The following is a 15104-nucleotide window of genomic DNA, read 5'->3' on the forward strand; positions in this document are numbered from 1 at the left end:
TATCTATTTTGTATTAATTAATATATTATGTTATTAATAAATTGTGTTAAAATATTATGAAATATTAAAATTTATTAATTTTTAAACATGTCATTTTTTATCATTATATATTTTTCAACTAAATTACCAAACATAGTCTTAAGGGCCGTTTACCAAATGTTTACCCGGGTAAGTGCTTATCAAGTAACATTAACTCACCGGATGAATATGGTAAGAACCAAGAATCTTATCTGGTAAGAACGAGACAAGGACCAAGAGTCTTACCTGGTAAGTGAGAACGACGACTCTTACCACGGTAAGCGCTTACCGTGTGTAAATTGTTGCATACGATGTCGTTTTGGTGGATTAAATCTTACCCTGAAGTAAATAATAGTGTTAAAATTTTCCGGTAAGTGTTGGTAAACAGCCCCTCAATCATTTAATTGGTCAAAAAAGAAAAAAAGGTATAAAACTAATAAAAAAAATTACTATTCTCGTTTTATTATATTCTACCTTTTCTCCCTCATGATTTCATCTCATATAAATCACATAAAGTCTCAGATGTGTAACTCAATTAGCAAGGAGACAATGTGACTTTATCCAAATATAAAACATGTCATGGGTTCGATCTCAGATCCTTTGTAAGCCTCAGCTCCTAAGAGAGCCAAAAATGCCCATCACATTTGTCTCATTCAAAAAGAGTTATGTGTGGGGTCGGTTGAAATTGTCGGTAATCAACTTTACAAACAAAATTTATAAAAATATTTTACATCTAACTATTTTTTAAAAAAATAGAAAAACAAATTTCAAAATAACAATTGGGTCGGGCACCAACTAATCCATCTTGAACGGTGGTGCTTCACCACAACGGAACCATTTCCAACGCTAATGAAGATGTTGAGTCGTTCCATTCTACTTAAAAGTATTGGTCCCGGGAAGTGATGACTTACACATGAAGTGTTTGTAAAAAGGGGTTGAATACAAAGACAACAGATTTTTATTTTTTTATTTTTTTGCTCTATAATTTGTATAAAACAAAGAATTACAGACATGTTGTGAAAGCTAGTAAGGTAAGACATGTGATCCTAAACTATATAGTTGTGATAAATTTGCTAAACTGAAAAGAGAGGGAGGAAGAGGGTTCTCTTTTAGACCCGAAGAATTAAGGAAGTTTTTGAGAGGATGACGCCAAATTTACTTCAAAAACACTCTTAAGTGTATTCTTTAAAAAACGTGTGAGTTTCATTGAATGCCAAAGGTGACCTTTTTATAGTCATCATTGCATTAAATGTTTTTTGTCCAACTTTTCTTTTTGTCTTCTTCTGGTTGGTTGATCCATATATCTTAGTACTCCTCATTTCAACATTTGAGTTTGATGTAGACACTATTTTAACTTACTTTATCCTTAAGTATGTCAAAACTCAGAAGGAACAATTTAGCAAACAAAGTACCAATCACATGGTGTGTTGTACTTGCTTAGGCTGATATGTTGTATACGTTCTCATACCAAGAAAGAAAGTAAGTGAGTTGGTGAGGCTAAATTTGCTGGCCAAATTTGTACTTCAAGATTCGGCTTGCTAGTAATAGTATTTGTCAGAATACTAGTTGATTTTTTATCTTATACTAATCTTCTTTCGGCTAGATGACAAACTAATCCGCTTTGTGACGATCTTGATCTCACTTTAACTAGTCTTCGATTTTGTTGAAAGCATTATTCTCTTGGATCAATACAGATAGTTATAAGACTATTACAAGTAAAAATCCTACCTTTTTCTATATCCAAACTGTAAGCCACGTATTGGATTTACCAACTATAAAACATTATGAAGGTGCTTCATCGGATAGTCTTTGAGTTGGTAAAACATAAACCCTTTATCCGATAGAAGATTATATCTGATTGGGATCCGTTGAAAGTTATAATTATAACCAACTGTTTAGAGATCCGATGAGTTTTATATCTGAAACCTAGAACAATAAGGTCGGATGATATCAAGATAGGAAATATCCGATGAGTGAAGTTCATCGAATATATACCTTGTTGAGACAAGGAAAACAAGAATATTTATTTCTAATGTGTTATTGAATGTTTATAAGTATTATTATCAAATTTGATGGTTGAGACCAAGAAAAAGTTTATAGGGTTATGACTTAGAAAAAACTGCCCATATGAATAATGGTCTGGGAAGATACTAAAACTATTCTATATAAGAATATGAGGTTGTAATGCTTATGTTAAATAATATGTTTCTAAAAGCTTGACCCTAAGTATGAAAACTGCATCTTTGTGGGATATCCAAAAGAGATAATTGGATATTACTTCTACAAACCCAGTGAGAACAAAGTATTTGTTGCGCGATGTGTGAGTTCTTAGGGAATGATTTTCTAACAAGAACTACTATGGGGATAGAGTAGAACTTGAATAAATTCAATAACCACAAGATCATACTATGGTTGGAAACTCACCATCAACAAGATGTTGAACCTCCAAAAGTTGTTGAGGAAAATGACGAGGTACAAACAATTCGAAGATCGGGTAGGGATCATCAAGAGCCTTAGTGACATGATTATCTTATTGTCGGTGACAATATAGTTCATGATGAACTTGTAACCTACCAGGAAACCGTATCAGGAGACAACCAAGTTTGAATTTTGGTAGATGCACCTACTGACTGCAAAGTCATCGGGTGTAAGTGGGTATTCAAAAGAAAATTGCATCGATAGGATTGTACATACTTATAAAGCTAAGTTGGTAGAAAAAAGGTTTAACTCGGACTCATGGAGTAGATTAGATGAGACTTTTTCTCTGGTAGCTATAATTAAATCCATCAGGATACTTTTAGACATTGATGTGTATCACGATTACGAGGTATGACAGATGGATGTTAAAATCACGTTCCTTAATGAAAACTTTGAGCAAGTATGTATACATGGTTTTAAGCATCCAAAGTATCCTGAAAATGTATGCAAGTTGCAGAAGTCCATTCATTGACTAAAACAATCATATCGTGGTTGGAATCTTGTGTATACAAGAAGGTCAGTGGGAGCATAGTAGTATTCTTGATCTTATACGTGGACAACATATTGATCATCCAAAACGACATCCCAACGCTTGAGTGTAACTAGGGAAATGTTTCGCAATGAAGAATATGGAAAAGCTTCAAGATCCTTGGCATAAAGATCTTTAATGTGGCATGTATCCTTGGCATCAAGATCTATCGAGATAAATCTAAGCGCTTAATTGGATTAAGTTAGAGTATATACATTAACAAGATCTTGAAACGCTTCAAGATATAGGTTCCAAGAGAGAGAACTTATCGATGGTACATGGTATACAACTGAGCAAGTCCCAATGTCCTAGTACTAAAGTCGACATAAACCGTATGAAGGTTTTTCCCTGCGCTTTTACCATTGGTTCAATATGTACGCCATGTCATGTTCTAGACCAGACGTCTCGTATGCTCTAAAGCATGACGAGCAGATTTATCAATCAAGCCCAGGTGATGTTCACTGGATAGCAGTAAAAAATATCCTGAAGTATCTGAGAAGAACTAAGGATATGTTCTTACTGTACAACGGCCATGAAAGAGATCTGTGTATCCAAGGGAATATAGATGCTAGTTTCCAAACCGATCGATATGATTTTAAATCGTTGTCGGGGGATATGTGTTTATAGCATATTCAATTACAAAATTGGTAGATCCTCTCTCAAAGCCTATGAGTCAAAGATAACATGATGCTCACCCTAGTGCAATAGGTGCAACCAGAGTCACATGAGCTTGTATAGAGAACAAGTGTTGGACAAGACCTATAGTAAGGATCACCTCATATATCGGCGTCATAAGATGAGTCCTAAAATGGTGGACACACTTATCCTCAAACCTGATATGTGTATCGGAACCTAATGTACAAGGAGTGTTATACTTTGATATAGTCTAATATTACCCTTAACTGGGTAATTATAAGAGCTATATTGGGAATAAGATGAATTTTGTATAAGTCATGTACATGAAATATGGGATTTGCTCATTTCAAGTTGAGAGATATATTTTTGGGTCCCTCGATGACATAGATTGATTCACATGGCCATAGACAAGTGGATTAGTTAAACTAATAGCACCTATATGAATATATTGGGATTGAGAAACATAATCTTTGAACTGAAAGGTAAGATAAATCTATGCATCAGACCATTAAATAAGTAAGTGAGACGGGCGGTGCGTACAAAGGGAATGAACGTAGTTAACGCGAGCTGATGACTTGCGCTTATTAGGAATTCCTCATGTTTAAAACCAACAATTGCATGATTTATTCACATCTTAAGTTCAAAACAAAATATCATGAAGCAAAAAGATAATGAATGATATTAGCGTATGATTGATTCGATCAATCAAATTGCTTAAAGGAAAAGCACGTTTATATAGCCTTGAGGAAGTTGACGTGTTGCTAGAAGCTTACCACCATTTGTGTTATTGTATATCATGTGCACGTGTGAGAATATAAGTTATTATATGCCCACGACAAGTATCACACAATAATACTGTTGGACAGTATGTAAACCTATAGGGTCACATACAAATAATACTTTTGTTTCCATTTGTAGAAACTAAGATTAAATCAAGTTCATTTTGGATATAATTATTTTTGAAGGATAATTATGAAAATATGTGTTGATACGTAATTATAATAATTACACGGTGTTATCTGTAAATATGTATAGTTATATTAAAATTTAAGATAATTACATATGTATTAGAGATAACTAGAAGAGTACTCGCGCAATACAACGAGACACATCTCGATTTTAATATTCTATTTTATTATTCATCTCTGTCAATGTTATAATACAATTTTTTGTATTTTTATAAAATCAATAATGATTTTATTTTTGAATAAAATATAAATTTGAAGATATCATAAAATTTTGAAAAAAAATCAATGTTAATATCAAATCAACTATTAAAAATTTCTATTTTTTTATGTAATTTCTCTAAATTTTTTATTATAATTTAATTTAAGTTTAATAACGAAATAATTTATTTTTGGTTTAATAAAATAATATTTTATAAAGATAATAATTAAGTATTCGGTTAGAACTCAATGATTATTCTATTTATATTTTATATTTTTTATATTTAAAATGAGATGTTTATCCTGTATTTGATTATGTTTATCTGCAATTACACGAATTCAGATATGGAGCTTTAATAAGTTGTACTTACGCACAATCTACTTACAATCTTGAGTTTTAAGTAATATGCATTAATAAACAGTACTTTACGCATAAAAATGGTTTTTAAGAGTTTTTATTAAATGCTTTATAATATAGTATAGATTATTAAATCTTATTTTGAATTATAATCTATTTATAATTCAAACTATAAATAAGGTGCTAGGCTAAATTAATTATGAGTGATTGAATTTTTTTAGAATTTAGCATTTCAGAAATTATCCTGAATTTTTTTTTCTTCTTTGCAATGCACATAGATCTTGGGTTTTCGGGATAGCACCCGGTGGGAGATTTGAACGTGTCCGTGGATGGGTCATTGATAGAGGAAACCTCTGTTGGTTTCTTGGTGCTCCGTCAAGATCTATATCGGTTCAGAAAATGTATAATTTTGAACACCCTATGGTGTGTAATTTAATTAAATGTATCATTGGATTCGGCTATAGATCTTCTGTTAGAAAAGATTTCTAAATTATTATAACCAAAATTTGTTTTTCTTTCATCTGCGTTAAACAGTTACAAATTGATCAAAACCTAACAGCCTAATACAAGACAGGTCCAAGGTTCGATCATGGACCCAACTAATCTCAGCAGTTGAGTGAACCAAAAAATGTCCCTCACATTAGTGTCATTCAAGGTGAGTTATGTGTGAGACCGGTTGCTTTTCCCGGTAATAGGGCTACACATGGGTTGGGTTTTCCGATAACAGGGATGCACATGGGTTGGGTTTGCCGGTAATAGGATTGCATAATTGTTGGGTTGGTCGGGTTGAAGACATGTGAACAAACCAAACCAGTATTTATAGTTTGAAAAATGTCAACCCAACCCAACCCAACCCAACCCAACCCAATCCAAATACAAATTTATAAAATATATTAGATCTAACTATTTTAAACTTTTAAAAAAGCAAATTTCAAAATAACAATCGGGTCGGGTACTAATCCACCTTGAATGGTGGTGCTTCACCACCACAGAACCATTTCCAACGTTAACGAAGATGCTGAGGAGGAACCCAACCAAAATCGAAGTCAAGATTGAAGATAAAGAAGAACTCGAAGAATCTCGCCGCCGCCCCGCCGCCGCCGCCACCTTCAATCCCACCGGAGCTACCTCTCTCCTCCACCACTTCAACAACTCCTCCTCCTCCGCCACCAACTCCAAATCTCACCGCATAGGCCTCTCCTCTTAATCATCATCACTAGTTTTACCTTTTTATTCCTGCAGTTTCTGAGAATCTCTTAACAGATCCAAACCCTAATCCACCATGGAAGTCGAGGTGAAGCTCCGCCTGCCCGATTCCGAAACCTACAAAACCATAATCTCTCTCCTTTCCCCTTTCCACATCAAAACCCACAATCAACACAACAATTTCTTCGACGGCGTCGACGGCCAACTCTCCGTCCACCGTGCAATCCTCCGCCTCCGCTTCTACAACGACCAACCCACCACCAAATGCATCATATGTCTCAAAGCCAAAGCTGTACTCGTAGACGGCGTGAGTAGAGTCGAAGAAGATGAAGAAGAGATCGATCCGTCAATTGCTCAAGAATGTTTAACCGATCCGTCTCGATTGGGGTCTCTAGTAGAATCTTCAAGAATCATGAAAAGGGTAAAAGACGAATTCTTTCAGGAAACTAACGATAACGATGGATTAGGGTTTGTGGGTTTGGGTGGGTTTAGGAATTTGAGGAATGTGTATGAGTGGAAAGGGTTGATGATTGAAGTGGATGAAACAAGCTTCGATTTCGGTACATTATATGAGATTGAATGTGAGAGCAACGAGCCAGAGAAAGCTAAAGAATTGATTGAAGAATTCTTGAAGGAGAATGGGGTTTCTTATTCCTATTCAGTTGCTTCAAAGTTCGCAATTTTTCGATCTGGGAAGCTGCCATAGTAAGTGAAATCATCAATTCTTGTGTTACAATCACATGTTTACTGTATTGTTCTTGTTGATTCAGTTCATGTTTGTGCATTTCTTGTTTAAAAGTGCTTGGTGAACTAATAGTTTGAACTCTTTTGGTCCATAAGTTGCCAATGATAAGTGAAATTCAATGGGTTTATATCATTTGTATTTTGTTGCTATGTTTTGGGTAATCATCTATCTATGTGAAGGTGTAAGTTTCACTTTCTTGGTGTTTTTATAGAGTATTTGGGTACTTTGGGATTTATATATGTTTTGTAAACCATTTCTTGTAGTTTTAGGACTTAGGGGTTGTTTGTTTACCTCTTAATAGTTTCATTAAGAGGCAGCCTCTGAATCGTTAAGAGGTGAATCTTGTTTGGCAAAAAAAGTGTGCCTCTTAATGGTTCTAAGAACCTCTGAATGATTTTGTATCCTGAGCCTCTCTTAACCATTCAGCGCCAACTAATTTCATTGTAAACAATTACCAAAATATTATATTTCATTTTGCACTATATCACGAGAGCTTTTTAATCATTTTGACCACTTAATCATTCTGCAACTGCCAAACAGTCTCTTAGACAACGTTGGTATACTTGTACACACCATTATAAGTGTGTTCTATTCCTTTTAACTTCTCGTTGTAATGATGAGTCCCTTTTTGTTGGCTATGACTTTATTGAGTTCTTGGAGACGGCATAACATGGTAGTCTGTATGTAGTTGAGTTCTTGTAGGAATCTATTAGGTATTCTAGTTGCGGGTGGAGGAGGGTATAGGGTCAACATGTAGGTGTGTCGTGCCGTAGGATAGATATATAAGGGAACCTTTTGGAGTGTTTTGTGTGCTTTTTAGCTAGAGTTTGATTGCTTAGCTTGGCTCGTTCGTTTTTATTTCCTTTCACCTTTAAATTTTTCGTTTATGTCGGGCTTTTTGCAATCTTTTCTAAACTTCCCTTTATAACTTTTATTCTTCTTTGCAAAACCTTGGCTTCTAGCTATGCTTTCTAAGTCTTTTTCACAAGTTGATGGTCTTTTAGGAAACAATCAATCTAATGCAGGGGAGACGAAGGATCGTGTGAGAATAAGAGTTAATGTGAGAAGTGTAAGAAGGGATTTGGACCCCTTAATCACTTTTAATCTCAATAGCAACCCATGAATTGTGTTTTAGAAGGGAATTGATACGGTGTGTCTCATTAATGTTGATCTAGTGGAACTCTTTTATTAGGATTGATCCAAGAGTGGAGATCCTTTCTTACCCTTCTCACTATAACTCTCATTCTCATCGGAACCCAACCGTGCAGGGGAATGGTTTGCATATATCTTTCGCTACCGACCCTACCTTTAGATAGGATATATTGGGTTTGTTTGGTTTGGTGTATAAACCAAACCAAACCAACCCTTGTGGGGTTGGTTTGTACGCAGACTTGACCTCGAAGAGTAGAGCGGCTGTTTCATGATTAGTTGCTACCTTCGGCTTGTGCAAAGTGTGTGAAACAATAAAGCTTGCTCAGAAAGTTTGTGAAGAACTTGAAAATACAAAGGCAATGCTAAGATTTGGAAATAACTAAGGGGCCGTTTACCTAAATGCTTACCCGGTAAGCTCTTACTGTTACGAGTTAACAACTTAACATTGTAATTTATTTTACCGTGTAAGATTGTAGTACATCAAAATGATATCGCATGCAACAATTTATCAGGTAAGCGCTTACCCGCGTAAGAGTCATCACATTCACTTACCGAGTAAGACTCTTCATCTTTATCATTGCTCTTATCGGGTAAGATTTTTTTACTCTTGCCATGTTCATCCAGTAAAGAAAATTACCCAGTAAGCACTTATTGGATAAACATTTAGTAAACAGCTCCTAAGGTAGTCTTAACTAGGACTGAGAAGCTCCAAGTGCTAGATCTGGATTCCTTAAGCTCCAAGTCTTCCCTCTCAACTTATCCGTGATGTGTGCAACTCTCAACTAATGTTTGGTTTATGACCGTGTTGAGTCTAAATTTTTCTTTGGTAACCTACTTCTTTTATGTCGTTTAACACACAAACACAAACACGCGCACATGCACACATGTATATAGACTGATGTGTATGTTGCATACCTCTTTATATTTCTCTTGATTTAGATATGTCTTAACGGTTTCTCTATTTTCCGTTAGGTTATGGCAAATGGGACCGAGAGCACAAAGAGATCAGTAGCAACTATTAATAAGTTCTGCATGCCGGAATGAATTGCCCCAGACCATGTTATCGCATCCGGAAGCAATATTAACTCTCGCCATTCTCGATTTCATATGGCATAAAAGACGAGATACATTTGTTATCAAACAAAACATGTGTTTTCGACATCGGTTGGTCTTTTTTCTAAGGTTTCGGATTATCTCCATGAATACTACTAATATTAAGGGCATGTTAGTTTGGCAACTATATATTGAAAAGCTACGTTCCTCAGGAGCTTTTTCTGTTTCTTTTTTAATTTTTTTCCAATTATGGCTTGTAGTTTTTCAATTATTTTTTTTAATATTGCATTTTAGGTCATTTTATATTATCATCTAACTCATGACAAGGCTTTTTATATATCAAAAATAACCAATTTATCAACTAACTTAGGGATTGTTTGGCAAAGTTGAATGGTTTGGTGCAGAATGATTAAGAGACTTTTATGATATAGTGCAAAATGAAATATAATTGTTTGGTAATTGTGTACGATGAAATTAGGGCTCTTAATGGTTAAGAGAGTTCTAAGATACAAAATCATTCAAAGAGTTTTAGAATTATTAAGAGGCAGATTTCTTTTGCTAAACAAGATTCGCCTCTTAGCGATTCAGAGGTTGTCCCTTAATGGAACTATTAAGAGGTAAACAAACAACCCCCTTATTAGTCAAACGAGACGTAATATCTCTTTTTCACATTAGGAAGGGTAAAATGTATGCGAATAAAATTTCAACTTATATATTTGTTTTTGGATATCTTTATGATGATATTTAGAGCATTTCCAACAATTATGTTATAATTTGTCTGAATAGAGTATGAAAAATCAAAATCTCGAAAAAAATTACATCCAATTCCAACTACCTATTTTAACAATTCTAGTATTAACTATATTATTAACCACAAGGGTGGTGTCTGATTGGTTTGAGCTTAGCTCCAAAGGTCAAAAGTACCAAGAGGTCCTAGGTTCAAATTCAAGGAGGATTAAAAATCCCCTTGTGACCACGGAGGTTCAAATACAGTGACTCCAGGCTATCTGTAAAGCAGGTGATCGTCCTGGGATTAGTTGGCTGACATAACGGATTGGATATTCAGGTTAATAAAAAAAATTCAATATATCTATTAAAATATTATTTATTTCTTCTAAATATTTAATTTAAATACCTCTTTAAAGCATCAACAAGGGTCTTATAAGATGAACTAAAACACACAAATCTCAAGAGATTCAACCCAAGGAATGAAATATATGCATACCAATCTGTCCATGGCAAGAAAGCATGAAATGATAATCATTCTAAACAAAGGATTTGGATACTTAAAACCCTACACTCTGAAAACCCTCACAAGACAAACCTAAAATGCTTACCCTCCTTACTACATACTCACCCAAGCCCTGCAACTTTTTTACTTTCTCTTCTTAGCCGGTGGTTGTTCTTCCTCGTCATCATCTTCCTCCTCTTCTTCCCCCTCTTCCTCGTCATCATCGTCATTTCCATCTTCATCGTCATCATCGTCGTCATCATCTTGATTACCATTTGTCTCGGGAACCTCATCAGGATCTGCATCATCATCATCATCATCCTCTTCCCCTTCCTCCCCTGAGAAATCTTCATCTCCACCATCATCTGGCTCCTCTGCATCATCACCATCATCATCGTCATCATCATCATCATCATCCTCTTCCCCTTCCTCCCCTGAGAAATCTTCATCTCCACCATCATCTGGCTCCTCTGCATCATCACCATCATCATCGTCATCATCATCATCATCACTCCCATCTTTGGCTTCAGGTTCAGTCTTATTTCTCCTGTGAAGCTCAGAGAAAAGAAACCTGCAATCACCCATCAACGTATATCAAGTTTAGGTTGAGCGCATTCTGATTAATCCATGGGACCCAAAAATAACAGCCAGGAAAATCCTCAATGACCCTATGAAGACTCTAACTGGTGACCTATGGGGAGAGTTGCTAGTTGAGTTGGCCTTCAAGGTCTATCGAGTTTCAGATTTAGTTACCGAAAAAAGGGCAAACTATTTTTACTGCATAGATACAAGTGACCCCCATCAAGCATGAAAAAGAATCAATACCTCTGATCAGTTCCATTCAATGTTGGAGATGAAACTACATCCTTAAGCAGAGGTCCCGTCTGCAAGTGTAAACACAATTTCGCATTAGAACATAAAAGTTAATTTTCCCTTTTCTACTCTCTGTAATTAAGACATAATTAAGGAAAACATGTCTGAACATCAAAGCAGCAATAATTCATAAGTGAAGCAATTGCCTAAGGTCCATTGATATTGGTCAAGTTTCAAGAACCTTGTTGGTTTAAACCTTTTTAGAGACATTGGTGTGCAAGTCTGTTGACAAGTCACAACAATCTTTCAGACTAAATGCAGAGGCATGATCATAAATAAAATTAGCTGCGTGCTTTCCAGACTAAAGTTACAGCAATGTAAAATCTCTCGATTCAGAATAGAGATTATCAACTTCGAATAATTAACCTTAAATTAAAGAAAACACAACACAAAGACAAATAAATTAGTGTAAAAACTTGATTTCCGAAGAAGAAACTAAAGGTGAAGTTCAACTAAAGCCAAACTTTAACAAGAACCAACATAACATGATGTTCGAAAAATTGGATCACAGATCAAAAGGATCCAAACATCAAACACCTGGTGGGCATCCATAAACAGCTAAACTCTAAGCTGAGGTGTGGCAAAACCATGATTATGCAACACCAAATAAATTAACAAAACAAAGAAAAATGTTTTTTCACATTACATTACACCACAAAAACACGCAAAACAATGTGATTACGTATCAAACTCAAAACATCCAAAATGAAACATTAAACCCTAGAAGAAAAACCCCAACTTTATAACAAATACAAGTAAAATCAAATTACCCAGTTCTTTACAGTTAACTAAAAACTAAAAACAACCAAAATGAGAACACAAAGACAAAGGGTTCGTGATTACATATACCATCATGAGAAGGAAAGCAAGGGATGCATGAGCAGCCACTAGGGTTTCAGAAACCAAAGCTTCAGCAAGAAAAGAAGCCATCTTTCTCTGCAAAAAACCCAAATCAGAGGTGAAAGATTTCACTACTTCCATTGTGAAAAAGCCACACGTAGAACCCACTTAAAAATCCAAGATTTTGTGAAAACAGTTTACTGAGAGATTGGAACAACTGTTGGTTAAAAAAGACAAAGTAAAAAGGAACTAGAGTAAGAATCTTGGGTTAGGGTTGGGATGTGGAATATTTTGGGGGTGTCGGGTCGGGACAAAGGAGATTTTGTTTGTTTGAAACAAGAAAAGCGTTAGGGTTTTGTGGGGGTGCGAATTGCAACTTTCTTTAAAGGGGACAATTTAATTTCTCTCAAAATTGCAATTTTGACTTTGACTTTGACTTCAAAGATTGAAAATGTCATTTGAGAAGACTCAATTCGAGTAAAATTATATGTTATTTGTTGCTATTAAGGATTTTCGAGTAACCTGAATCTTATTCGGTTAAGATAGATTATTTGACTTTGAATTTTTATGATGCTACTAGGTGTGCCCTTTATCATTTGACATCTTAAGAGGCTCTCATGATATAGTGTAAAATGAAATATAATTGTTTGGTAAGGGAGATCCAGGATACAAAATCATTCAAAGGGTTTTGAAATCATCAAAAGACAGACTTTTTTGTGCCAAGCAAGATTCACCTCTTAACGATTCAGAGGTTGTCTCTTAATAGAACTATTAAGAGGTAAACAAACAACCCCTATATCTGTCACTGACAATACATTGAATTTTTAAATCAATGATAATAATATGCAATATGTTGGACTTTTACATAAACAATTACACTTCCGCCCAACAATGCGATAACCCACAAAGTAAAACAACCTACCCAACATTAGTTAGAAGTTCGGAGCTGTTCCAAATCTGGACATTTTCTTGCCCAAATCGGTTTCGCCATTTTCTGTCGACTTGATTCTCGCTTTAGTTTGTTGTTTTTTCATAAATTCATAGATCATGTCTTTTTCAAACAATCAGGCATAAAAATCAAGAAGTGATTTTAGATATTAATTTTCAGTTTCAATGGAAACCTTGACAAAACTTTAAACATAGACAATCAGAACTTAAATATATGAATCTAATGTACGATGTTTGTGTTTTTCTATGGTATATTTTTGGGCTTGTGGCCCTTAAATGAAACTCAACCTGCTCATTCATGATTACCTCAGTTTAGTGAGACAACTGTATCCTCTTTGGCTGGATTTTTTTTAGATTCAACACATGGAACGTGTTATGGATCTTTCTAAGTCCTTTTGATTGCTCTAATCTATAAATTGTTGCTCCCACTCGACTTATAATTCAAAAAGGTCCTATGCAGTGAGGTCTCAACTTTCATTTCTTCTTGAACTGAAGCAAATCCTTTCGGTGAGGTACTTTCAGATTGGGACCTCAATGTCATGTTACAATTCGTAAGATTGTTTTGTATTTTGACCGTTAGACAAGTCAAATATTGTTCTACATAGCTACCAATGGTTTTTTCATTCCCAGCCACACCTACAAGACTTTCAAGTCCTTGTACATTTTGTTGCTTCCAGGGTGAATCGATCTCGATTTATTAAAGAAATTACACTAAAACGAGAACTTTTAAATAGTTAATTTAATGATAATATCGATTGTTTTTAACAAAAAAATTATAATATCTTCAAAATTATATTTCATTTAAAAATAAAAATAAAAAATTCTCAAAACCACGTAAAATCGCATTACGTGAGTACCTTTCTAGTATGGATATAATTGTCTAGATGGATTGGGAAAGTTTTGTTTGAGAGGGTTTTTTCATAGATGGAAAGAAACGTGTTTTTTAAGTAAAAGGAGTTGGGTTTTGAAGAAAAAAAACCCTGGTTTTATGCATAAAACTCCCTCAAACTTACTAAATAAGTTATTTTCTATATCATGAAGTCATTACTAAATATATTACATAAACCTAAATAGCTTGTGTGCTAAGAATCACCCAACAATCAAGAAACCTGATTTTGTAAGGGTTGTGGTGAAATCAGTACAACAACAAATTCATTCTTCTAAAGACAACTCTACAAACAAGATATAAGAATGTCTTATAAAAACCACAAGGATGATGCCTGATTGCTTTGAGTTTGACTTCAAATGTCAAAAGTACCAGGAGGTCCCATGTTCAAATCCAAGGAGGAACAAAAATGCCCTTGTGGCTACGGAGATTCAAATGCGGTGACTCCGGACTATCTGCAAAACAAGTGTTATTCCTGTGATTAGTCGGCTCGTATAGCGGGTTAGATATTCAGGTTAATAAAAAAAATGTTTTATAAAGTTTACGGGTGATCTCATATATTTTAAGGGATAAATTTTATCACATGTTTTGAGGAGTGTAAATTTTATCACATGTTTTAAGGAGTGTAAATTTTGTCACATGTTTTGAGGAGTAAATTATATGTATAAATATTTGAAATTATGTTTATGTCACAGGAACTCACAATTAGACATGGGAATGTGGCAAAAGTGACACGATTTGATTTTAGCCCGACAAATGAGTAGGCAATTCAATGTTAAAAGGTATATTCTAGAGAACTGTATCTCCTTATTTCTACCAAATATAACATGGTGTACGCATTATGTCAATTGTAACGGAAAAATCTTTCTGAAGAAGCCGTACATGAGCACGAGTAATTCTCACTTTGGATTCAACAAATACAATTTGCTTACATCAGACAATTGTGTTTGCCCTAAAAATAAGACGACCCATGAAAGGCCAACAT

The 15104-nt window shown here is 34.8% G+C and overlaps 2 protein-coding genes across 10 annotated transcripts; one reads left to right on the top strand and one right to left on the bottom strand.

Annotated features, from left to right (window-relative positions):
* Positions 1-6210: 6210 nt before the first annotated feature.
* LOC112520535 (triphosphate tunel metalloenzyme 3-like) lies at positions 6211-9528 on the top strand. Of its 2 annotated transcripts, XM_025128998.1 has the most exons (2): positions 6214-7096; positions 9261-9528. In XM_025128998.1, coding segments are annotated over exons 1-2 (630 nt in total). In that variant the 5' UTR covers positions 6214-6467; the 3' UTR covers positions 9262-9528. The 2 variants fall into 2 exon arrangements, with proteins under 2 accessions (XP_024984767.1, XP_024984766.1); XM_025128999.1 differs by lacking the exon at positions 9261-9528 and having other exon boundaries at positions 6211-7097.
* Positions 9529-10530: 1002 nt separating this feature from the next.
* LOC112519468 (phosphopantothenoylcysteine decarboxylase subunit VHS3-like) lies at positions 10531-12603 on the bottom strand. 8 transcript variants are annotated; one of them, XM_025127606.1, is made up of 4 exons: positions 12289-12603; positions 11398-11456; positions 11055-11143; positions 10531-10958 (listed from the first exon to the last, which is right to left on the bottom strand). In XM_025127606.1, the coding sequence occupies exons 1-4, from the start codon at positions 12424-12426 to the stop codon at positions 10717-10719; spliced, it is 528 nt and encodes a 175-aa protein (XP_024983374.1). In that variant the 5' UTR covers positions 12427-12603; the 3' UTR covers positions 10531-10716. The 8 variants fall into 8 exon arrangements, with proteins under 8 accessions (XP_024983374.1, XP_024983372.1, XP_024983371.1 ...); XM_025127604.1 differs by having other exon boundaries at positions 10531-11143; positions 12289-12381; positions 12487-12602; XM_025127603.1 differs by having other exon boundaries at positions 10531-11143; positions 12289-12381; positions 12454-12602.
* Between the last annotated feature and the right edge of the window lie 2501 nt (positions 12604-15104).

The sequence above is a fragment of the Cynara cardunculus genome (genome assembly GCF_001531365.2).
Source record: "Cynara cardunculus var. scolymus isolate 2C chromosome LG 10, CcrdV1, whole genome shotgun sequence".
In the NCBI taxonomy this organism is placed as follows: domain Eukaryota; kingdom Viridiplantae; phylum Streptophyta; class Magnoliopsida; order Asterales; family Asteraceae; genus Cynara; species Cynara cardunculus.